The sequence below is a fragment of the Diorhabda carinulata genome, chromosome 12, assembly GCF_026250575.1.
Source record: "Diorhabda carinulata isolate Delta chromosome 12, icDioCari1.1, whole genome shotgun sequence".
Taxonomy (NCBI): domain Eukaryota; kingdom Metazoa; phylum Arthropoda; class Insecta; order Coleoptera; family Chrysomelidae; genus Diorhabda; species Diorhabda carinulata.
The window spans coordinates 2,056,165-2,082,901 of NC_079471.1; the positions used below are offsets into that span (position 1 = coordinate 2,056,165).

At 32.2% G+C, this 26,737-nt stretch overlaps 2 protein-coding genes across 2 annotated transcripts in view; one reads left to right on the forward strand and one right to left on the reverse strand.

Moving 5' to 3' along the window:
- Positions 1–26,737, forward strand: part of LOC130900089 (cysteine-rich motor neuron 1 protein) — a 119,256-nt gene that overhangs the window by 40,446 nt on the left and 52,073 nt on the right. The window lies entirely within an intron of this gene.
- Positions 18,227–21,480, reverse strand: LOC130900091 (uncharacterized). The gene is made up of 3 exons (XM_057810434.1): positions 21,408–21,480; positions 19,411–19,615; positions 18,227–18,434 (listed from the first exon to the last, which is right to left on the reverse strand). Exons 1-3 carry the CDS (start codon positions 21,450–21,452, stop codon positions 18,265–18,267), a joined length of 420 nt encoding a protein of 139 aa, XP_057666417.1. The 5' UTR covers positions 21,453–21,480; the 3' UTR covers positions 18,227–18,264.

The following is a 26,737-nucleotide window of genomic DNA, read 5'->3' on the forward strand; positions in this document are numbered from 1 at the left end:
ATTAACTTATATCAGGTATTGTCTTCTCCATCGCCCTCTGGCGAAGAGCAAAAAGTTGGTTGATTGGTTCAACTGTAACTGTGAGTTTGAAGTGTCAACCGAGAGTTAAAAGGTATTTCCTAACCTCACTTTTTGTTTGCTTCATCTTGCGTTTGATTAACTCAACTCATATATTATTTTAAACCATTTGAACGATGTCGTCAAGTTTGGATTAGATAAGGTCAAGTTCTTGTGAATGCTGTTAACTATTATCTAGCCTATAACCTATAAAACAATTTCTATAGTTGCCAGAATCAATACGCTCAATATTTCAATCAAGAGACAGTTTGAATATAGAAGTTGATGAATCTAATAAAAGATATTACACGATTTGTCCCACTACAATTCTAAACTTATTGATTTCCAGACGATGCTCGAAATATATTAGAGTTAGTACACTATTGTGTTTAATTTAGCCACAATCCCACTACGAAAACGCAATAAATTTGGTATAATGTTTTTAATAATTGTGTGGTTTTTTAGAATGATGTTTTCCAAGTAAGATCGCTTGGAAATTGAAATATTAGCAAATAAACTCAACGGAGAGATTGTATGATTGTTGAAAAATATTATAATCACTAACATTACCAGATTAGTCTACAAATGATTCCATCAACCATCAAAATACCCATAACAACGTATCCGCTTTCCCGGATATTGACCTTCATCGTGATTTACCACGATTGCGGGAAACCATTTCCACTTAATTTCCATTTGCGACCATCATTTCGATTTGGAATAATAATTAATGTTTGGAAACGATAGGCTAACAATATAATCTAAGATTGGATCGCTGCATTAGTAATTTTCATCATTTCTACGAGATTTCACCGTAATTTTACGCGGTCTTGCGGTATTCACTTTAATCGAACTATGAAATTCAAGTTTCGAACTATCGGAAGAACATTACGGGACTTATCGGTATCGGTATAATGGACGCACATTTATGAAGGACAATCTATAAGATAATTACGTTGGTTAACAAAATTCTTTGTCACAATAAAATATCAAATTTCGAATGCATTAAGCCCCCCCAAACTATCAGCTACATTCAGAGGTATTGTTGCTTAGTTTAGGTTAAGTTAGGTTATGTTAGGTTAGGTTAGGTTAGGTTAGGCTAAGTTAGGTTAGGTTATGTTGGGTTATAGTTAGCTAAATGTGGAATAGAAAATTGCAGAAGCCGCTGGAGGTGTAGCTACGTCAATTTGATTTTTTTAACATTATAAGGTACTCTGGGCCTATCAAACCTGTAAAAACAAAACTTTTTTTAATGTTCTTAGTACGCAAAAGCCAAAAATGTCTAAAAATTAAAATTATCGTGAACTTCTAATCATGCAATATAACCTAACATAATTGATAAAGGTGATGGGTTCGATTTTAAATCTAAATTTAAAAAGAAACAATTTTTTAGGTTAGGTTAGGTTAGGTTATGCTAGGTTAGGTTATCTAAAGGTGGAATCGAAAATTGCAGAAGCCGCTGGGGGTGTAGCTACGTCAATTTGATTTTTTTAACATTATAAAGTACTCTGGGCCTATCAAACCCGTAAAAACAAAACTTTTTTTAATGTTCTTAGTACGCAAAAACCAAAAATGTCTAAAAATTAAAATTATCGTCAACTTCTAAACACGCAATATAACCCAACATAATTGATAAAGGTGATGGGTTCGATTTTAAATCTAAAATGAGAAAAAAAAAACAATTTTTTAGGTTAGGTAAGTTTAGGTTATGTTAGGTTAGGTTAGGTTAGGTAAGTTTAGGTTAAGTTAAGTTAGATTATGTTAATTTAAGTCAAGATTTGGCTAGTTTTAGATTTCATTTCAAATTATTCGAGATACTTCAAGCTATTTCTGTTGATTGTATTATTATTGGTTGAATTACAATCGTAGAATCACCTTGTTCGTCACTTACAACACACGAATTTGCAAGAAACAATCCAGATTAGGACTTATCACACCTCAGAGCTTCATACGGACATTATAAGTTGAAGGTTGAAGGGCTCGAGACAGGTCATTTTTTCTCTAAAGTGGATACTTTAAACGGCTACAGAAATAAAAATTTTTACTGTACATTTTTCGGAAAATACGTATTCTAAACCGTTGTAACTTCAGGATCGTGTGAATAACACTAAAATGAAACTAATTATAAAAGGTCCACGTTTAATTTTAATTCTGTTCGAAATGATACAGCTGTAACTGTTCATTTCAGAAAATATTTATTTTTGACTATAACTTCTTCAATTTTGGTCTAATTTTCTTTTGTAAGTACTCATTTTAAAGGTCTTTTTGAGTACTACAAAAAACTTTATAAGCATTATGCGCGTAAAATTAACCTCCTTTCCGTTATTTGAAGTTGAACTCATCGATTTCATTATTCTCCCCAAAATAAGTCTTTTTTCACTAATCAGATATTACTTTGTATTGGGCGTAAAACACATATATAAACAATGATTTTCTTTGTTTTTTTATAAGCTATAATTTTGCTTATTAAACTTTTTTTAATAAAATGCGTAGTTTTTGAGTTATTCGCGAAAAATACTTCGAAAACACGATTTTTTTCACTCAAAATTCTTCAATCGTGAATAAAAAAATTTTTAACTCAGAATTTGACTCTCTATCGATTTCGGCGTTATGTCACTAACGATTATTGATCTTTTTTCTAACCGTGTGCCAAATTTCAAGTAAATCGGTAAGCCGTAATTTTCTCTAATTCCTCATCGAGTTTCCAGAAAGTCTCGGGGAATTGATTCATTTTATACACAAAATAACGACGGCGTATATTTCAACAATGTTGAGCTAACTTATTCCAAGAACATCCAATTTTCATTCGATCCGCGTTCATAAGATTTCAAATGTTCATTTCGAGTTATTAAACCAATCGAAACGTTCATCCTTTAACTGCTTTCATTTGTCGGATAAAGTTGATGGATGCTTTTTAATAAAATTCAGGTAAAATTCTCAGGATAATTTAGGCGACCTTAATAAAGGAAGAGCGCGACATTATTTCCAAAGGAATATACTAAATTTCACGGTAAATTACTCGTAATTTCACTGACTGATACTACCGAGGAAATTCCTTTGTAAATGTGCGAATCATAACTTAGAAACTTCTTTATGAAATAAGTTGAATCAATGCTAAGCGTTTAACTTGTCTCATTGTAACAAGTTTTCCATTACAATTCGATCCCCCAGTTAATTTTGTTCCGCAAAATGGGATATTCAGGGTGTTCTGGGACTACATGAACATCCGTCAAAAATTCATAAAGTTCGAATGTATAATTTAGAAAATATAAGTTTTGATTTCGTAACTTTAAACGCCTATAACTCAGAAACGAGTGGTCGTATGAATTTTTAAGCATTCCGAAGCCCCCTGTATATGTACATTAAATTACTGAGAATATTTTTCAAAATACGATATACGAGGGACAGTTATATATAAACGAGCTTTCGTAGAAACGAAAATCATTTCAAACTGAACAGCTACATTCACACAAATTTAATTTTCTATATATATAATTAAAATATTCCTTTTTCTATTCTTTTCCAAGTTGTGGGGGTAATTTTCTCATTCCTTTCTCATAGAATAAAGACAAGTAGCTAAGTAATTGAGCGTTTGATGGTTGGTTTCAAAATGTTTGTCTTCAAATGAGTCTGAACTGAATCTCAATTTGATCCAAAAGATCACTCAATACATAGAATACAATTTCATGATAAAAAGCTTCCAATTCTTATTCAACGTGCTTTGATTTGTTTGAAGCCCAACTGAACCAAACTTGCTTTGATTTGTTTGAAGCCCAACTGAACCAAACTTGCTTTGATTTGTTTGAATCCCAACTGAATCAAACTTGCTTTGATTTGTTTGAAACCCAACTGAATCAAACTTGCTTTGATTTGTTTAAAGCCCAACTGAACCAAACTTGCTTTGATTTGTTTGAATCCCAACTGAATCAAACTTGCTTTGATTTGTTTGAAGCCCAACTGAACCAAACTTGCTTTGATTTGTTTGAATCCCAACTGAATCAAACTTGCTTTGATTTGTTTGAAACCCAACTGAATCAAACTTGCTTTGATTTGTTTAAAGCCCAACTGAACCAAACTTGCTTTGATTTGTTTGAATCCCAACTGAATCAAACTTGCTTTGATTTGTTTGAAACCCAACTGAACCAAACTTGCTTTGATTTGTTTGAATCCCAACTGAATCAAACTTGCTTTGATTTGTTTGAATCCCAACTGAACCAAACTTGCTTTGATTTGTTTGAATCCCAACTGAATCAAACTTGCTTTGATTTGTTTGAAACCCAACTGAACCAAACTTGCTTTGATTTGTTTGAATCCCAACTGAATCAAACTTGCTTTGATTTGTTTGAATCCCAACTGAACCAAACTTGCTTTGATTTGTTTGAAGCCCAACTGAACCAAACTTGCTTTGATTTGTTTGAATCCCAACTGAATCAAACTTGCTTTGATTTGTTTGAAACCCAACTGAACCAAACGTGCTTTGATTTGTTTGAATCCCAACTGAATCAAACGTGCTTTGATTTGTTTGAAGCCCAACTGAACCAAACTTGCTTTGATTTGTTTGAAGCCCAACTGAATCAAACTTGCTTTGATTTGTTTGAAGCCCAACTGAATCAAACTTGCTTTGATTTGTTTGAAACCCAACTGAACCCAACGTGCTTAGATTTGTTTGAATCTCAACTGAACCAAACGTGCTTTGATTTGTTTGAATCCCAACTGAATCAAACTTGCTTTGATTTGTTTGAAGCCCAACTGAACCCAACGTGCTTAAATTTGTTTGAATCTCAACTGAACCAAACGTGCTTTGATTTGTTTGAAGCCCAACTGAACCAAACGTGCTTAGATTTATTTGAAGCCCAACTGAATCAAAGGTGCTTTGATTTGTTTGAAACCCAACTGAACCAAACGTGCTTTGATTTGTTTGAAGCCCAACTTAACCCAACGTGCTTAAATTTGTTTGAATCTCAACTGAACCAAACGTGCTTAGATTTATTTGAAGCCCAACTGAATCAAACGTGCTTTGATTTGTTTGAAGCCCAACTGAACCCAACGTGCTTAGATTTATTTGAAGCCCAACTGAATCAAAGGTGCTTTGATTTGTTTGAAGCCCAACTGAATCAAACGTGCTTTGATTTGTTTGAAGCCCAACTGAACCCAACGTGCTTAGATTTGTTTGAATCTCAACTGAATCAAACGTGCTTTGATTTGTTTGAAGCCCAACTGAACCCAACGTGCTTAGATTTGTTTGAATCTCAACTGAACCAAACGTGCTTTGATTTGTTTGAAGCCCAACTGCTTGTTGATGATTTGAAAAAAGAGATTGAAAGTGGCTTCTCGTCAATTTGAAATTGGATCAACTGAATTCTAAATTCATATCAATCTTGTGGGATTTTTCAGATTGATTTGTAGTTATACACAATTTGAAAAATCCAACAATATAAGAATCTCTAAATATAATTTATAATCAAACAAATAACGTTTTTCACAGAGAATCCTTTGAGTTAAAGGCGTCCGTAACACGATATCCTACCGTATTTCCAAAACGGCAATCCTTTCAACAGAAATTAGAGCAAATTGAGATGGTTGTATATTACAAACTTCAAATAAGTCGGTTTTGTAATAAAGCGATGCCGGCTGTCGAGATTATAGCTAAAGGCGACACACGGTTGTCTTCTCTAAAACTGAAAGCCTCTTCTATCTTCTAATGAATTATTCAAGAAGTTAGAGGCAGGTAAAGCGAACCGCCTGGTATTTCGATCGTTTTCTAAATGTTGCGACGTTGTCAATAAATACTTACAATATAATATAATACGTTCAACTATTACAACTAACAAGTATTTTCGATAAAAATTTTAGAAGTGTTACGAGGCGGTGCAAATATGATCGAAACAAACGTCGTAGATGGCGCGCTTGTATGTTCGGAACGTCTCAGCTTGATTATATGTTAGGTGACTGCCTTACCAACAGTGCTACAACCACGAAATCGTCGAGATTTAGCGCCGCACGATTGTCGATCAGAACTTACCACCCTGCGACTACCACTTGTTTGTACCCTAACCTAACTTAACCTAACCTAACCTAATCTAATCTAACCTAACCTAACCTAACCTAACCTAACCTAACCTATCCTAACCTAACCTAACCTAACCCTCGCAGGCTGGAAATTAAACATCGACGACGAGTTTTTGCGAGTCCCAAAGAAAATTTATCGAAGCTCGGTTCAAACTATTTGAATATGGATTTTGTTGAGGATCCGGTAATGAGGGAAAACTATCATTTCTTTTGGATGCTTCAAAAGCTTTATTGATGAAAAAATGAATAGCAATGAAATAGACATCGAAAATTTTGTTTTAATCTAATAAACCGCAGAAGTTGAGTATTAATAAAATTATAAAACTACCCGAAAAATGAGAAAACGTTAAGGGGTAGTTTTAACCTCAAATTACTTCCATACAATTGCGTTTAAAACTAAATAAGAATCGGTATATTCTTTCGAATATTTCAAATTTTGTTAATTTTTTGTATTAAATTGAATTGAATTGCCAATTAGGTCGCTCGATTTGGTTCCTATAGATATTTTTTCATCGCAACTCGAGTGAAGGTACTACTTCCAATTGAGCTAACTCTGAATTAACATTGAGCTGTTTTGGGTACTTTTTCCAGATCTACACAAGATTTTCTTGAGTACTGTATAATGATCTTTGTTATTCAAGTGAAGGTACTACTTCGAATTGAGCCAACCCTCAATTAAAATTGACTTGCTGTGTGTAGTTTCTTTAACTCCACACAGGATTTTACTTGGTAATCACTGTATGATGTTCTTTGTTATTCAAAAGGTGGTACTACTTCAAATTGAGCCAACTTTCAATCAAAATTAACTTGTTTTGAGTAGTTTCTTCAGCTCTACACATGATTTCACTTGAGAAATACTGTATGATGGGCTTTTCTATTCAAAAGGTGGTACTACGTCAAATTGAGCCAATTCAGAATGAAATTTGGCTTGTTATAGATAGTTTCTCCAACTCCACATATGATTTTACTTAGTAAACACTGTATAATAGTCTTTGTTATTCAAAAGGTAGTACTACTTCGAATTGAGCCAACCCTCAATTAAAATTGACTTGCTGTGTGAAGTTTCTCCAGTTCTACACATGATTTTACTTGGTAAACACTGTATAATAGTCTTTGTTATTCAAAAGGTGGTACTACTTCGAATTGAGCCAACTATGAATCAAAATAAACTTGTCGTGGGTAGTTTTTTAAAGCTCCACACATGATTTTACTTAGTAAACACTGTATAATAGTCTTTGTTATTCAAAAGGTGGTACTACTTCGAATTGAGCCAACTCTAAATCAAAATTAACTTGTTGTGGGTAGTTTTTTAAAGCTCCACACATGATTTTACTTAGTAAACACTGTATAATAGTCTTTGTTATTCAAAAGGTGGTACTACTTCGAATTGAGCCAACTCTAAATCAAAATTAACTTGTTGTGGGTAGTTTTTTAAAGCTCCACACATGATTTTACTTAGTAAACACTGTATAATAGTCTTTATTATTCAAAAGGTGGTACTACTTCGAATTGAGTCAACTCTGAATCAAAATTGACTTGCTGTGTGTACTTTCTCCAGTTCTACACATGATTTTACTTAGTAAACACTGTATAATAGTCTTTGTTATTCAAAAGGTGGTACTACTTCGAATTGAGCCAACTCTAAATCAAAATAAACTTGTCGTGGGTAGTTTTTTAAAGCTCCACACATGATTTTACTTAGTAAACACTGTATAATAGTCTTTGTTATTCAAAAGGTGGTACTACTTCGAATTGAGCCAACTCTAAATCAAAATTAACTTGTTGTGGGTAGTTTTTTAAAGCTCCATACATGATTTTACTTATTAAACACTGTATAATAGTCTTTGTTATTCAAAAGGTGGTACTACTTCGAATTGAGCCAACTATGAATCAAAATAAACTTGTCGTGGGTAGTTTTTTAAAGCTCCACACATGATTTTACTTAGAAAACACTGTATAATAGTCTTTGTTATTCAAAAGGTAGTACTACTTCGAATTGAGCCAACTATGAATCAAAATTAACTTGTTGTGGGTAGTTTTTTAAAGCTCCATACATGATTTTACTTATTAAACACTGTATAATAGTCTTTGTTATTCAAAAGGTGGTACTACTTCGAATTGAGCGAACTCTAAATCAAAATTAACTTGTTGTGGGTAGTTTTTTAAAGCTCCATACATGATTTTACTTAGTAAACACTGTATAATAGTCTTTGTTATTCAAAAGTTAGTACTACTTCGAATTGAGCCAACTCTAAATCAAAATTAACTTGTTGTGGGTAGTTTTTTAAAGCTCCACACATGATTTTACTTAGTAAACACTGTATAATAGTCTTTATTATTCAAAAGGTGGTACTACTTCGAATTGAGCCAACTCTAAATCAAAATAAACTTGTCGTGGGTAGTTTTTTAAAGCTCCACACATGATTTTACTTAGTAAACACTGTATAATAGTCTTTGTTATTCAAAAGGTGGTACTACTTCGAATTGAGCCAACTATGAATCAAAATAAACTTGTCGTGGGTAGTTTTTTAAAGCTCCACACATGATTTTACTTAGAAAACACTGTATAATAGTCTTTGTTATTCAAAAGGTAGTACTACTTCGAATTGAGCCAACTATGAATCAAAATAAACTTGTCGTGGGTAGTTTTTTAAAGCTCCACACATGATTTTACTTAGTAAACACTGTATAATAGTCTTTGTTATTTAAAAGGTGGTACTACTTCGAATTGAGCCAACTCTAAATCAAAATTAACTTGTTGTGGGTAGTTTTTTAAAGCTCCACACATGATTTTACTTAGTAAACACTGTATAATAGTCTTTGTTATTCAAAAGGTGGTACTACTTCGAATTGAGCCAACTATGAATCAAAATAAACTTGTCGTGGGTAGTTTTTTAAAGCTCCACACATGATTTTACTTAGTAAACACTGTATAATAGTCTTTGTTATTTAAAAGGTGGTACTACTTCGAATTGAGCCAACTCTAAATCAAAATTAACTTGTTGTGGGTAGTTTTTTAAAGCTCCACACATGATTTTACTTAGTAAACACTGTATAATAGTCTTTGTTATTCAAAAGGTGGTACTACTTCGAATTGAGCCAACTCTAAATCAAAATTAACTTGTTGTGGGTAGTTTTTTAAAGCTCCATACATGATTTTACTTAGTAAACACTGTATAATAGTCTTTGTTATTCAAAAGGTGGTACTACTTCGAATTGAGTCAACTCTGAATCAAAATTGACTTGCTGTGTGTACTTTCTCCAGTTCTACACATGATTTTACTTAGTAAACACTGTATAATAGTCTTTGTTATTCAAAAGGTGGTACTACTTCGAATTGAGCCAACTCTAAATCAAAATAAACTTGTCGTGGGTAGTTTTTTAAAGCTCCACACATGATTTTACTTAGTAAACACTGTATAATAGTCTTTGTTATTCAAAAGGTGGTACTACTTCGAATTGAGCCAACTCTAAATCAAAATTAACTTGTTGTGGGTAGTTTTTTAAAGCTCCATACATGATTTTACTTATTAAACACTGTATAATAGTCTTTGTTATTCAAAAGGTGGTACTACTTCGAATTGAGCCAACTCTAAATCAAAATTAACTTGTTGTGGGTAGTTTTTTAAAGCTCCATACATGATTTTACTTATTAAACACTGTATAATAGTCTTTGTTATTCAAAAGGTGGTACTACTTCGAATTGAGCCAACTCTAAATCAAAATTAACTTGTTGTGGGTAGTTTTTTAAAGCTCCACACATGATTTTACTTAGTAAACACTGTATAATAGTCTTTGTTATTCAAAAGGTGGTACTACTTCGAATTGAGCCAACTATGAATCAAAATAAACTTGTCGTGGGTAGTTTTTTAAAGCTCCACACATGATTTTACTTAGTAAACACTGTATAATAGTCTTTGTTATTCAAAAGGTGGTACTACTTCGAATTGAGCCAACTATGAATCAAAATAAACTTGTCGTGGGTAGTTTTTCCAGCTCCACACATGATTTTACTTAGTAAACACTGTATATTGGTCTTTGTTTCGTTTGGACGTTTGGAAATAAAATAATTTCTAAAAACTATCAATTAAATGGTTCGTAAAATAAATTGTTTACACTTCTTTTTATAGCCGACTGCTTAGCTAGAATTTCATTAAGGCGTTATTTATGGATGTTTGTAAGAAAGAAACGGGTCTCTTCGAATCGGCAAATTCGTTAAATTAGTGCCTCTTTTATAACTTAAATATTAATGCTTAAAACACGGATTGATTAATTTGGATAAAGGAATAATCAACATTCAATAAATCTCAAGTTATATTTTGATGATAAAGACCTAAATAGGTCGAAACGTCATTTTTTACCAGTTTTTCAAAACTAAGACCTGAAACCAAAACAGATCGTGAAGAAATAAGATAACTATCGACGAAAATTTGATAACCAACCATAATAATTCGTCCAGGTGTTTTATTTCACAAAAAAATTCCATACGGTCGATTCAAACCAACTCAGACTCAACTAGTTTCCCTTTATACCAAAAAATCTTTTAAATTGAGGAAGATAAACGTTAATGCTTCGTTATCTCAACTCTCCTTAAAGGTTATATACCATTAAACTCAAAATAGACTTACGATTCGTAGGAAATACTCATACCACGATATTATCTCCGGGCGACAGAAAGTAATTTGCAGTTTGGCCTTTTTCGGTTAATTTTATTATCTCTTTAGCCTGTAAAATGTAGTGCCCTATAAAATTCAGTCTATAGAATGGTCATTGTGACATTTCAAACTAAAATTTGTTATGGCGATAATTATCCGGGTTTCCCTTATGTTTTATAGGGAAAAATACGAGGGACGATTACAAATTTGCACATTTAAAGGCAGTTAGAATGTTTACAAATCGTGTTATCGTTTTAATTGTGTGTGTAAGTTATCAATCTTTATTTCGATTGAAATTTTTCATTCCGTTTGATTTATTTTCACCCTTCATGTATGTATGTCTGCTATTTTCAGTTTTCCTATTCATTTAAATTTGATATCTCGTAGAAGAAGATTAGGTTAGGTTATAATTCAATAAGTGACGTTTGACTGATAGCCCCGCTTTATTGACAGACTAAAAGTGCAATTTAAATGATAATATTTGAAAATAAGAAGATTAGGTTAGGTTATAATTCAATAAGTGACGTTTGACTGATAACCCCGCTTGATTGACAGACTAAAAGTGCAATTTAAATGATAATATTTGAAAATAAGAAGATTAGGTTAGGTTATAATTCAATAAGTGACGTTTGACTGATAACCCCGCTTGATTGACAGACTAAAAGTGCAATTTAAATGATAATATTTGAAAATAAGAAGATTAGGTTAGGTTATAATTCAATAAGTGACGTTTGACTGATAGCCCCGCTTGATTGACAGAATAAATGACCAATTTAAATGATAATATTTGAAAATAAGAAGATTAGGTTAGGTTATAATTCAATAAGTGACGTTTGACTGATAGCCCCGCTTGATTGACAGAATAAATGACCAATTTAAATGATAATATTTCAAAATAAAGAAGATTAGGTTAGGTTATAATTCAATAAGTGACGTTTGACTGATAACCCCGCTTGATTGACAGACTAAAAGTGCAATTTAAATTATAATATTTCAAAATAAAGAAGATTAGGTTAGGTTATAATTCAATATGTGACGTTTGACTGATAGCCCCGCTTGATTGACAGAATAAATGACCAATTTACATGATAATATTTGAAAATAAGAAGATTAGGTTAGGTTATAATTCAATAAGTGACGTTTGACTCCCTTTCGATAGAAACGAAAATTTGTTCTTCGAAATTTATACAATTCCGATCGGAATCCGTCTTTGTTGAGGTTTATCCTTAAAAGACGATTTAAGGACGAATCACGTATGGTTCCTACAGGAATTATTTGAACAGAAGCAGGTGGTTTTTGAACTCATTAAATCCAAATGCCATTAGATGCTTTGGTGAATGTCAAATATCCATACAGGTGGGAATAAAAAAAATAACTATGAATAAATAGCATTTATAAATTAATTAAATGTTTTTACTTAATGTTTGTTATATTCTATTTTGATAGAACGAAATAAATAATCCGTAACTTCTACAGGGACAACCTGTACAGTCTAAAGATAGTAAAAATCAATTTTTCAATAGTTTTTTTAACAAAAAGTACTCTTTGTTCAAATCGATTAAATTTATGGTTTACGAGATATTTAGATCGTTATAAATACCAAGAAAAAATTCACCATAAAGAAACATTCTGAAAAAAATTATCATAAATTCAATATTTTTTGAAAATACTTACTTATATTAAAACATAATCAAATATTTATGATTGAACTGCAAACTGTCGAACATCATGTTACTTACAAAAGAAAAATTTCGAAATTTAGGAACATTGAGGTGTTTAGTCTACAATTTATCGAATACAAAAAAAACTGTGATAAATATTCGAAGTGGGCAGCTTTTAAACACTTCCAGAGTAATTTATTTTTCTTTGAACTTTGGTTTCTGCCTTCAGTTCAATTGTGGGTTTTCCAATGAGAGGTGTTATTTTGAACAGCCCGCTATTTCGGTAAATGTCACTTTTGAAGCTGTCATTTTTTGACATTTGACAAGTAAAAACTACGCCATTAATGAAAATGCGTTCAACAACGCATTGAAATTATTAAAATTCGCTATAAAAATGGTGAAAGTTTGGCGGAGACGGTTCGTAAAACTAAAACATTTTTGGGTCGACGTGAAGCACCTTCTCGGACCGCAACACACAAATTGGTGGAAAACTTTGAACTGTTGGGACAAGTTAGTGATGTGAAGAATAAAATCCGTGCACGTCGCTCAAGAACAACTGAGAATATTGCTGCTGTAGCCCAAAGTGTTGAAGAAAACCCAGGTTTGTCCGTTCCTCGTCGTTCTTTGGAATTAGCCATTCCACAAACGTCATTACACCGTATTTTGCATAAAGACTTGGGTCTTAAGGCCTATAAAGTTCAGTTAACACAAGAACTCGAGCCGGCCGATCATCAACAACGTCGTGTCTTTGCTGATTGGGTCCTTGAAATGCATGAAAATCATCTTAGCTGATGAGGCCCATTTCCACCTTGGTGGTTACGTCAATAAACAAAATTGTCGAATCTGGGGCTCGGAAAACCCAAGAGTTATTGTTGAAAATCCTCTCCGTCCTCAACGCGTGACTGTTTGGTGCGGTTTATGGTCTGGCGGTGTCATTGGTGAATGGATTGCGCTATCGAGAGATGATTAATGATTTGTTATGGCCGGAATTGGATGGTATTGATTTGGACAACGTTTACTTTCAACAAGACGGCGCTACGTGCCACACAAGCAACGAATCCATCGATCTTTTATGGGAAAAAGTGGTGGGAAGAGGTGATCACAATTGGCCACCGAGATCTTGTGATTTAACACCTTGCGACTTTTTCCTTTCGGGCCACGTGAAAGATAAGGTCTACGCCAACAGTCTAGCATCGATTCAAGACCTCAAAGATGGAATTCGTGCGGTTATCGAGGACATAGGGCAGCCGCTTTGCAATTTGGTTACGGAAATTTTCATGAAAAGGATATGGTCCTGTAAGCGCAGTCGTGGCGGCCATTTGGAGGATGTTGTGTTCCATTTATCTTAAAAAATGATATTTTTCTTTGAATATCAAAATAACACCTCTTATTGGAAAACCCATGCGGTTCAATCAGATAAATTTGATCGTGTTTCAATACCTCCTGTAAGTATTTTCAATAAATAATCACAATTTACGATAATTTTCTTCAGAATGTTTCTTTATGGCGAATTTTTCCCTTGGTATCTACAACGATCTAAAAATCTAAATATCTCCTAGACCATAAATTTGATCGAGTATCTGTTGTTGGATTTGGACAAAATAATAAGAAATAAACTATAGAGTCGGTGGATATAAAAGGGATTTCATGAATGGCGAAAACTCGATGGACCAGAGCAAAATCTAGAACCTAATTTTTACAAATTAGCTCATGATTCAATAGGAAAAACAATGTTTTAAATCTAAGTATGTTTGAATTAAAGAAGATTGTATATTAGAAATCAGAATCACTCTGTATATACCAGTCATGATTCTTATATACAAATCGTCATAGCATGTCTCAATTTGAACGTGTATATCATCCGAATGTGTTGAACTAGGAAAGATTGTATGTAAATTAGAGGGAGAATTTATGAGGTGAGAATATCAAATCGTATCTATATTAATTTACCTTATACCACTAGGGAAAATCCCTTCAAGCTTCGTAGTAAGATGGAGCATATTTAGAACGCTTCAACTTTGAAGTTTGAGTGGCTTTCGAGTTATGTTACAATGTACGGATTCTCTTCGATGTATATTTGTTACTTAATTCAGTTTCATGAGAAAGAATTACCGACTTTTTCTATATTTTCAATCGTTTTTGGCGTGAAAGAACCACCCGAACTTCTCTTTACAACAATCTATTTTTATATATATCGTATTTACGACAAAACAACATCTATACAAACTAAGGCCACGGCTAAACCGATTTACATACAAACCCAGTAAATATCACGTCTAAAGAGTTCTGTTTCTGTAGCAACGCTAGTCTCGTTACTTAATAGCCACACCTCGTATAAAAATTGGATAAAGAGTCTGTGTTATAGAGAGCTCTCAGGTCTGTCAAAGTTTTTTAGTGAACTGGATGGTAGCTGAGGTTCGTAAATCGAGTTTTCGAAGCTATTTTGACCGGTAGTATCTTGCGGTGAATTGTACAATTCGAAAGTTCAATTCTTCTCGTAGAAGTCTCGATGGTTTCCTTTTTATTTGGACCAGCATAATTACAAGCACTTCCACCTAACCTAACCTAAACTAACCTAAACCTTATTTAACCTAACCTAACTTAATCCTAACCTAACCTAACATAACCTAACCTAACCTAACCTAACTTAAACCTTATTTAACCTAACCTAACTTAATCCTAACCTAACCTAACCTAAACCTTATTTAACCTAACCTAACTTAATCCTAACCTAACCTAACTTAATCCTAACCTAACCTAACCTAACCTAAACCTTATTTAACCTAACCTAACTTAATCCTAACCTAACCTAACATAACCTAACCTAACCTAACCTAAACCTTATTTAACCTAACCTAACTTAATCCTAACCTAACCTAACATAACCTAACCTAACCTAACCTAACCTAACCATTTTTGTAAACATGAGTTTTATGTGTATGTGCCACCATATATAACCTATGACATGTTTGACACGTCTATCAAAAAGGTTACAACATTTGTATCATATGAAAAACACTCTTTCTCTTCGTAGGTTTATAATAATGCGTAAACTTGATTGAAATATAAAATAAAATTTTGATTAATTATTCTAAGCAGTTTCGTCGATTCGAAGCTAGTGATTTAGATCAAATATCGAAAAGAATATTATAAATTATCGTTGTTCGGGATCTGTCACTAATGACAGATATTGAAAAGCAGAATTGACGATCTAAAATAACGATTGTTTATATTATATACGTTGCCAGTTCGGTCCAAAATGTTTAGGAATCTGTTTGACTTTTGTAACTCAACTTCGAGTCTTATCCACACTTCTGGATTTTTTTTAATATCTTTCCAATCACTAATAGTACACTCGAATTTTCATTTACTTTATTATTAACTAATTCCTACCTTTTTTCCCGCCTTTTACTCTATTTTTCAAACGATTGTCACTTTTTTCGATTATGTTGTTTTACACCGAGAGTACACTCTTGTAATTTCTTCTTTTTCTTCTTTTCTATACAATTATGAGGTTATAAAATTGACGATGTAAGATTCAACATTAATTTATAGGTTAAGTATCATGTTATTTTAAAAATTAACGTCCATTCCTTCACCTCTACAATTAATTCTATGTACAATATTATAATTTTGTACAAATTTTTTTATTTTAATTAACCGTTTAGAATCCTTAAGTCACTATATACCCTTACAGATTTTTTTTCATTTTATTCATTTTCCGTAACTCCCTATTTGGTTTTCCGATCACTACTAATACACTCGAATTTTCATTTACTTTATTATTAACTAATTCCTACCTTTTTTCCCGCCTTTTACTCTGTTTTTCAAATGATTGTCACTTTTTTCGATTATGTTCTTTTACATTGTATGTTTGTTTGTGATACACCGAGAGTACACTCTTGTAATTTCTTCTTTTTCTTCTTTTCTATACAATTATAAGGTTATAAAATTGACGATATAAGATTCAACATTAATTTATAGGTTAAGTATCATGTTATTTTAAAAATTAACGTCGATTCCTTCACCTCTACAATTAATTCTATGTACTATAGTATAATTTTGTACAATTTTTTTCATTTTAATCAACCGTTTAGAATCCTTAAGTCATTATATACCCTTACGGATTTTTTTTCATTTTATTCATTTTCCGTAACTCCCTATTTGGTTTTCCGATCACTACTAATACACTCTAGTTTTCATTTACTTCATTATTAACTAATTCCTACCTTTTTCCCCGCCTTTTATTCTATTTTTCAAACGATTGTCACTTTTTTCGATTATGTTCTTTTACATTGTATGTTTGTTTGTGATACACCGAGAGTACACTCTCGTAATTTCTTCTTTTTCTTTTCTATACAATTATGAGGTTACAAAATTGACGATGTAAGATTCAACATTAATTTGTAGGTTAAGAATCAATATTGTCAATGTTATAAGGTTCTTCTTCTGTTTTAATATGTACCTCGGTGTTTCATTACAATAAATACATTTAAAAACCACAAATCTACTTTATACCCATCGTTTTATGGTATCAAATATAGACATTGATAATTTTATCCAAGCGGCTCCGCTTTTCGTTAAAACAAAAGCTACGAATATTTGAAATAAAGTCATTAATATTATGTCCTATACGTAAATGGCAATGCATGGATAAAATATGTTTGCGAAAACCGACAGGCGACTAAATGACTGTTTAACGTAACTGACAGGTCCACTGTAACGTAAGTCGTGCAATTTATCATATTTACTGGTATAATAAATTGATTTTCTGTATAAAGCTTCGAGGCAAGATTCGATTCATATTCACGAGTAAATTACGTACTCAATTAGATAGATTATTGAATTATAGAATAGACGATGTAACGAAAATATTTCGCTTTACGCGAAAATAGACAACGTCGCTATTTGTCAGAAATACGAGGGCCCTTTCTTTCCATATTATACGTAGTCTGATTATGTTTTAGATTTTAGGTATTTCCCCCTTTTCAATTGCATGTTTTAGAGTTTAGAAATACCATTAACAAATAAATGATATCTGTAAAAACAACCCCTTAGTTCGGTCCAATCTTTGACTACATTATTATATATCAATCACTAAACTTTTGTCATATTATAGTCAGTTATATAACATGTAACATCTCTAATAAAACAAACTTTCTCTATGAAAGCTAATGTTTAGATATAATCAACATCAACGTCGAAAAATCCAGTATACTTTTATTGACATTCAATTTTTCTACCGTTTTATCTCTCTATGAACTTTGTACGTCCATTTTGTGAATAATTATGAGTTGATGGGACTTCGTAATTCATTAGAGGGATGCTTCGGCTCGATAACCGCATATAATTTCCCTGTATTTGACGTGAATTTAACGGTTTTGTCAATTTTAACGATATATGAATACCTAGACACTATATTGATAAGGAATAAAAACAAACAGAAATAAATAACGAAGGACACGAATATATAGACTTTAATTCAAAAGATTGTGATGTAATTATATAATAATTAACTTATCACTACTGTCCACCGTTCTATTCATTATAAACTAACCTCTCACTCGTAAACAAGCTCGATTCGCCAAATTTGAGACTTCCAGTATAACAGGAACAGAACCAGCTTCACGGTTTAAGTTCGTTACAATATGTTAGTGAAAACAGTACATTGAGTGATATAAAATAAGCAAGATCGAGCTAATATGAACACAAACGCCTAAAAAAAATTGTTGCTGCACATATTTCTAGAAATAAATGCAGAAATCCAAGTTTTGTCAATAATTTATTGGTACAAATATCACTAAAGTATAAGTGGTTTCAATCTAATCTTCATTAATCATTTTTGCTGAAAGAATATCAGCAACAAATACAATAAACAACATCAAAGATATTATACAAATAGGTAACTCCATTGATCTAGTTAACTTCGATGTATAAAACCATATTTTTTCAGTATTATCTCTTTTGACATATCTCATTAATGTGAAGATTCCTGAAATGATTCAAGGTTATTGGTAAAAATTAAAAGTGGATCAAATATTAGCCAGTTTAAGCCAGTTAGGTGCTAAGACTTTTGAATTTTTAGCCGAAATTCACAAGATGGAAAGTTCGCGCGCGTCTCCTGAAGCGGTACGAAGAAGCAGGACAAAATTTATTGCACCAAATATTCACCACGAGACTTGAGTACAACATTATATTCCAGACAGCAAACTAACGTCAATGGAAACGATGAAGAAAGACACAAACGCGCCAGTTGAAATTGATATTTCAAATCGTAGTCCGATATTGCTGTAAGACAACGTCAGACGGCGTACAGCTTGACTTAAGATGAAAAATTTGAACTAATTGGGCTGGAAAACAGTCTCCTTATAGTCCAGACTTGTCCCCGTGCGACGATTATTATTTGGTCTATTGAAAAAGGTATTTGACGGACTGCGATTCGAAAATAATGCCAAAGTAGATTAATCACGTGACAAGTCGAGATATTTTTACGAAAAAGGCATTCGAAAGCTTTCGGAAAGGTGTAGATTGTGATGCAGATCTCTAGAACAAATTACAGCTCTGTAACTTAATAATTCCGGTTCATATTTGAACCACCCTCGTATATTTCGTTATAATAAAAATACTGAATCTAAATTTAATGTTAATCATTCATCTGGTTATTGGTTACACTTATACGAGGGTAATTCTATACATTTTTAAGATAAAAAAAGATAGTTTCTGTAAATTGATTCAATTTACAGAAAGTTTACACATTTTAGAAGTTATTTTCTAGATTAATCTCAACAATTGATGACGTCCTTCATCTACCTCATTCTTCGTATTAAACGTTGTTAATAACTAGAAATCAAACGTGACCAAATCAGGTGAATAAAGTGGATGATCAATGAGGAGTATATTGAATATACTACGAAAGAAATTTGTTTGAAAATGAAGTGTAAATACAATAAAGATCCGTCATACATTACCTGCAGTTAGAGATAAACAAGCTCCAAGGGCCATGAATACTTTATCCGATAACTCGCTGAATTCTTCTTCCATGTAAACAGTGAAAAGGATATTCAAGCATATGACGAAATAACCACCGAAAACCAGTACTAGCATTTCGTATGTCCATCTGTCAAAAAATACCGTTGTATGTTCTAACAAAACCAGTCCAATCAAACATAATATCTTCAATTAAAAACAAATATTATATAACTCAGATAGATAAGTGAAAAGAAAAGAAAATTCTCTCTTACATTGAGAATAATACTGTATGAAATATGTTAATTTATTTTACGTTTGCGTTATTGCTAATTAAGTTTCGAGATATGGCAACACTGATGATAATATGTAAAATGTCAAAATGTCAAAATGTCAAAATGTCAAAATGTCAAAATGTCAAAATGTCAAAATGTCAAAATGTCAAAATGTCAAAATGTCAAAATGTCAAAATGTCAAAATGTCAAAATGTCAAAATGTCAAAATGTCAAAATGTCAAAATGTCAAAATGTCAAAATGTCAAAATGTCAAAATGTCAAAATGTCAAAATGTCAAAATGTCAAAATGTCAAAATGTCAAAATGTCAAAATGTCAAAATGTCAAAATGTCAAAATGTCAAAATGTCAAAATGTCAAAATGTCAAAATGTCAAAATGTCAAAATGTCAAAATGTCAAAATGTCAAAATGTCAAAATGTCAAAATGTCAAAATGTCAAAATGTCAAAATGTCAAAATGTCAAAATGTCAAAATGTCAAAATGTCAAAATGTCAAAATGTCAAAATGTCAAAATTAATAATACTATAGAAACTTTTCAAAGCTACCCATCGTTTCATACGGCTTAAACTAATCAAAATCTACGAACGAATTCTGTAGGAAAAAAAATGTAGACATAAGTAAGAAGATTAACTGATCTCGCACTTTATTACCATCCCTTGTAGCATAAATAACTAACTATGGAAGTTTATATTTTTAATTATTTATACTAAATGACCAAAAATCTTAAATCAGCGATAAAACTCTTAAGATATTAAGTATAGATGGACAGAATTCATAATTGTTTTGTGACATATCACTAGCGAGTAAAGATACATACTTTACGTGAATAAAATTGTATGCAATTCGTGAGTAAAGCCCTTTTTAAGGCTACTTTATACATTTGTTACATAAATAACTATTTTCAAATCAATTAATTGATAAAAAAGTTTGGTAATTATCTAGATTAGGCTACACCACTCCGATTCCGTTGAAATTTTAGTATGTTATAGAGAAAATTACGCTGAAAAATTTGATATATATATGTGGGGCGCGGAAATCATCCCTTCACATAGTTTTTCAACTTTGAATTTCCAGAAAAAGAAAAACAATTTATATATCATAATTTTGCTTCGCATGTCTAACCTAACCTAACCTAATTTAACCTAACCTAACCTAACCACTAATTTTAACTAAGAATATTCAAATTTTTTAGTATAATTTTCTCTATAACATACTAAAATTTCAACGAAATCGGAGAGGTGTAACCTAAGCTAGATAATTATCAAAAGTTTTTGAAAATTTTGAGGTTATGTTTTTAATTAACCCCCCGGAATGATTCGATCGTCTTTTACTTGCTATTAGTCGCCGTCTCATACAGTGGAACAAATTTGGTATTTCTTATTTAAAGGATTGCAAAAATTAATTCCAAAATCGGTTTGGTAGAAAACGGTATTTAGCGTGTACGGTTCTACTTCTAAATTCAACCGGTTTTTCGTAACATCCAAAAAAGGATTGAGGTAAATATTGAAATATTGAAAAAATTGATTTTTTAGTCACTCGGTATATATAAATATCTCCAAGTTGTTGACCACTTCGCTAGAATTTTGAGTAAATATATTCTCTTTTTAATACTTCCCCATATTAATACGAATTTAATTAATAATAATAATAATTAATACGAATAATACGATTTATAGAAAAAAAATTTTTAAATGTAATTACTTACAACTTCTACTATTTTCAATATTATTCGTACAATTCTATAATCCATCTTAATCTATTTGTGACATTTGTTAAACTTTGACATTTCTAAACATGTTTGACAGAATGTGCCGCAAAACTACCAAAACCTAACCAAGCAAGAATTAGTTTCAATTTTCAGCAGAAAATATTCAAGATTTATATAAAAATGTTAATATTTCAAAACAAATTTGAACATTTCAGAAACTCTGAGAGACATTATCTTCGGATTTGAAGCCAAACTAAGAGAATACATCAGATATCTTCCAAATGTCAAAAATGTCATTTTTCATTTGTAAATGTTATGTTTGTTTTGTTCCAGAATTACGAAATTTGACAGCTGTCATTTAAAAGATGATACTTCAAAAGTATCTCACATAAAATGTCGGATTTCAAGTTTAATTTTGTTTATTAAATAATCAAGCGAAAAGAAAGCCTTAATATTTGAAAAATAGCCCATCGTATTCTATGGTTTTAATCTAACATCATTAGTAAAACAATTATTTGTGGTTCATTTTCAACATATCCTTTTGACGCAAACTTTTTCTTATTTCTAAATGAGTAGAAATGAAACTATTATATTATTTTTGAAAGCTTCGAGAACAAAACTTTCGCTGATTAAGCTACATCATGAAAGGGTAAAATTATAATGAACAACACACACTATTGATCGCCGTTCAAATAATAAAAAAACAAAGCATATTATACCGTTATCAATATTTATGTATTCCACTCATTGATCTTCGATTGAAATTAATGCGTTTGATCGCACAACGAACGTGTCATGAATCATGTGTAATAAATAACTAGGTCGATCAATATATTTTGTTTATTTCGAATTAGAACGCACTACATGAAAATATCAAATTACCATAAATGGATATAGGTCGATTTAAAAAAATATAATGAGAAGTATCTAGTTCAAAATCACACCTTGTTTTACCCAGAAGCTAACCACAACTCGTGCAAAACAGTAATTAGACGATACAAATCACTACTTGATTCAAAAGTACAAAAATTTTGGTACAACGTGTAGCTGAAATTCCAATCAAAACTTTACGATGTAACTGAAATCCAGATCGCAGTCAATAAACCAAACAACACTTCTAGTTGAAACAGAAAGTTTCTGTCCAGCATCGTCCACTTTATCTAACCCATCTCAACATAACCTAACTTATAATTCTTCCATAACTCGCTCGAGTTCGTGTGAATCCCTCTCACAAAATTTGTTGTTATTTGGATTTGTAGTGTCACTTTTTAGGAATACAACAATCAAAACTTCCACCAGATGCTTCGTATGGCGTCAATAATGAAACAGACTGATTATTTTGATATATATATAACACGTTATAAATTGAATACCTATAACATGTTTTGTACTTTTTAATAGCTCTACCTGAATATTAATTTTAATATCCTTGATGAAATTTACTAACAAATCTATTCCATTCTTCTTCTATTATCCATTACTGGATGTTTACCATCACTTCTGACCATTTTATCCTGTCTCTGATGGACGACATCCTCTTACTGCCCAATCCCATTCTTCCTTCTATCTCTGTTTCTACCCATGTAGGAGCCCCCAGACTTGAACGACGGGGCTTAGCTTGTGCCAACACTGGGAAACCCTACCATGGTCTAAGTCTGGGTAACATTCTATAATCAGGCAAGTCTGGTTGAACTCTGCCAGCCTGATCTACGGTTGCAGACCAGTCTTGGGTTTATCTAGGCAACCAGACCTGGTCCAGGCTTGCGAACCAAGCGAGGGACATTGTTATCATCTCAGAGTCCCAATAATGGCTTCCTAGGGCCAGAGCTGTACAAACTTGGTCTAAGTCTGGGCCTATACTGGACCCATCGTATCCAGCTTTCCTTACCGTACAATATTACTGACCAAACGTAGCATATTGTGAGGTCAATGTCAGAATGTCATGATTGAGATCCTTGGTTTAATATCCGGCACTTGATTACGTCTGACGACCAGTCTTAACATAACCAAGTTTCGTAAGTCAAGTCGCCTCAGAATTCGAACGAGTTTATATTGTTGCACTATGACAAAAGCTTTTTCGTAATCAATAAAACGCATAACTACATCTTTTCACTGGTTTCTCTGGTAGTAGCAGTTCCGAACCAGTATTTGGGCTACAAATAGTGGTTTTATCGTACTGGGATCCTTTCTAAATCCTAATTGGGACTCCAGCTCCATCCCTCGTCTTAGATCCATCAGTATTTATTATTGTCTTGTTAGTAAATACTGCTAGTATGTATATTGATACCATAGTGAGAGTAATAAATTTTCTAACGGTATCAAAAGCGTCCAAATTTTCTTTTTTATATTTGTGAGTAAAATTTGAGTCACTGAATAAGAATATGTATGAAATATTTTTCCATTATCTTAAAACGACAGACTTCGATTTTAATTTCCCAGGGAACTATGATCCATCAGGAGATAAACGCTTGCAATAAGCAGAAAGGCCCTAGAAACAAACGAGCGACCCTTAAATCATCTTTTCAACTCAGAAATTAGCATCTCTCGGGCTTCCTCTTTATTGATTCAGACCTTGAGTTACCACTCACCAAAATGCAAAATATTCCCAAGCGAATAAAGCACGCCTATGATAAAAGTCTGTATAGGATTGCAGAAAATAACTTGGAGGTAGATTTATTCGACAGATTTTGAGATTCGTAATAAATCTCAATGAAAAATTGGAAAAAGCAATTTAAAAGAAGCGGAAAATAACAATTGAATACTATTTTCGATATTTACTCAGAATTGTTTTTCCTTGAATCCATTTCAATCTTTGTAATATCTATTTCCGTTCGTTTATCATTAATTCCCATTATAATATAAATCATATCACAAAAATAGATTAAATCTCTTTAATTTCTCATTTCTTAGACCTTTTGATATATTAAATGTTCTTGATTTTGGGTCTCTTCTCTTTTGAAATCGACTTAACCTCAATCTTTATCAAAATATTATATTGACACTGACAATTTGCGTATTTATATTAATCAATACATCACCTAAATCATGAACATCAAAATAAAATAAATAAAAATTAATTATAAAGTACTTAATTTATTAGAATTTTTTACCTTTTATTTTTATCAATATGAACCGTTTCTAAAAATTATCCTTTTCTTGTATTTGATTCGTGGCATATTGTACAATTTGATGAAGATGTCAAATGACAAATGTCAAATGTCAAATTCTCTTTTATCCTGTACAAAGAAAATATCGATTACAAGAAGGCTTTATCATGTATCTTAGTCGTTACAAAGTTACAAATAATTAAAGGTTTTTTTTATATTCTTTATCAAATACATCTTCTTCAAATTCATCATCATTTGTCAATATATCGCATATAATTGTTAAAACAGAACTGATACTGACTTATAAGTATATTAAACACGCCTTTTTCGTTTTTGTGAATGTAAACCGTTTCCAAAAATTCCCTATTTCGTCTATTAGATTCGTTACAAATTGTACAAGTTGATGAAGATGTCAAATGACAAATGTCAAATGTCAAATTCTCATACATCATTTGTCAATATATCAGATATAAATGTTAAAACAAATTTGATACTGACTTGTAGCAGCTAACATCAATCAAAAGCAGCACCTGTTCAGTATGCAACAGATCGTTCGAAAGAGTCGAATAAGGCAACACTGGACGTGACCATTTCATTCGTATTATCCCATAACTCTCATAGGAGTTATCACTCTTCATTTACGAATTTGTATATTCACGACTGTACTGTACGTGGGTAATTAATAAGGGAATAAAACAAATATGATTAATTTGCATACGACACTTTGACAGTTTTATGACTACTGAATAAGATCTATGGTGTGATTCAAGAAGTATGAAACGATCATTCGGAATCTAAATATATAACAATCGAGAATTAGTATTAAATCATCAGAAAATTCAAAACTTCAGTCAATAAAAAAAACGGAGATATGAGGGTGCAATATCGGGTCAGTATGGTGGATATACTTTCTCCAGGTGCATTTTGGACAATGCAGTCTTTCTATTGATCGACAGATATTAATTGGTCACAATAAAGAATTGCATCAACAGTATTCCAGAAGGATCTACAAGAAAATTTTAGCAACTGGAACCAAATATTTGGAGAAAACGGTTCTGTGTGATGCTATTAAAGATGATAGATCAATTGATGTCGATTGCTGCTCAACTAAGTTAGATTATCTGACATAAACTTGCCTCCACGAATCAACAGTATTCCAGAAGGATTTACAAGAAAATTTGAGCAACTGGAACCAAATATTTGGAGAACACGGTTCTGTGTGATGCTATTAAAGATGATAGATCAATTGATGTCGATTGCTGCTCAATTGAGCTAGATTATCTGACATAAACTTGCCTCCACGAATCAACAGTATTCCAGAAGGATTTACAAGAGAATTTGAGCAACTGGAACCGAATATTTGGAGAAAACGGTTCTGTGTGATGCTATTAAAGATGATAGATCAATTGATGTCGATTGCTGCTCAACTAAGTTAGATTATCTGACATAAACTTGCCTCCACGAATCAACAGTATTCCAGAAGGATTTACAAGAAAATTTGAGCAACTGGAACCGAATATTTGGAGAAAACGGTTCTGTGTGATGCTATTAAAGATGATAGATCAATTGATGTCGATTGCTGCTCAATTAAGCTAGATTATCTGACATAAACTTGCCTCCACGCATTAACTGTATTCCAGAAGGATTTACAAGAGAATTTGAGCAGCTCGAACCAAATATTTGGAGAAAACGGTTCTGTGTGAAGCTATTAAAGATGATAGATCAATTGATGTCGATTGCTGCTCAACTAAGTTAGATTATCTGACATAAACTTGCCTCCACGAATCAACAGTATTCCAGAAGGATTTACAAGAAAATTTGAGCAACTGGAACCGAATATTTGGAGAAAACGGTTCTGTGTGATGCTATTAAAGATGATAGATCAATTGATGTCGATTGCTGCTCAACTAAGTTAGATTATCTGACATAAACTTGCCTCCACGAATCAACAGTATTCCAGAAGGATTTACAAGAAAATTTGAGCAACTGGAACCGAATATTTGGAGAAAACGGTTCTGTGTGATGCTATTAAAGATGATAGAACAATTGATGTCGATTGCTGCTCAATTAAGCTAGATTATCTGACATAAACTTGCCTCCACGAATCAACAGTATTCCAGAAGGATTTACAAGAAAATTTGAGCAACTGGAACCAAATATTTGGAGAACACGGTTCTGTGTGATGCTATTAAAGATGATAGAACAATTGATGTCGATTGC

Bases quoted from the DNA above. Each gene is read 5' to 3' on its own strand.
- LOC130900091 (XM_057810434.1), bottom strand. From the start codon at position 21,452: ATGGATTATAGAATTGTACGAATAATATTGAAAATAGTAGAAGTT. The intron at 19,616-21,407 runs GTAAGTAATTAC...TTTTAATTGAAG, and splicing joins TATTGAAAATAGTAGAAGTT to ATATTATGTTTGATTGGACT. The intron at 18,435-19,410 runs GTAATGTATGAC...GAATCATTTCAG, and splicing joins TTGTTTATCTCTAACTGCAG to GAATCTTCACATTAATGAGA.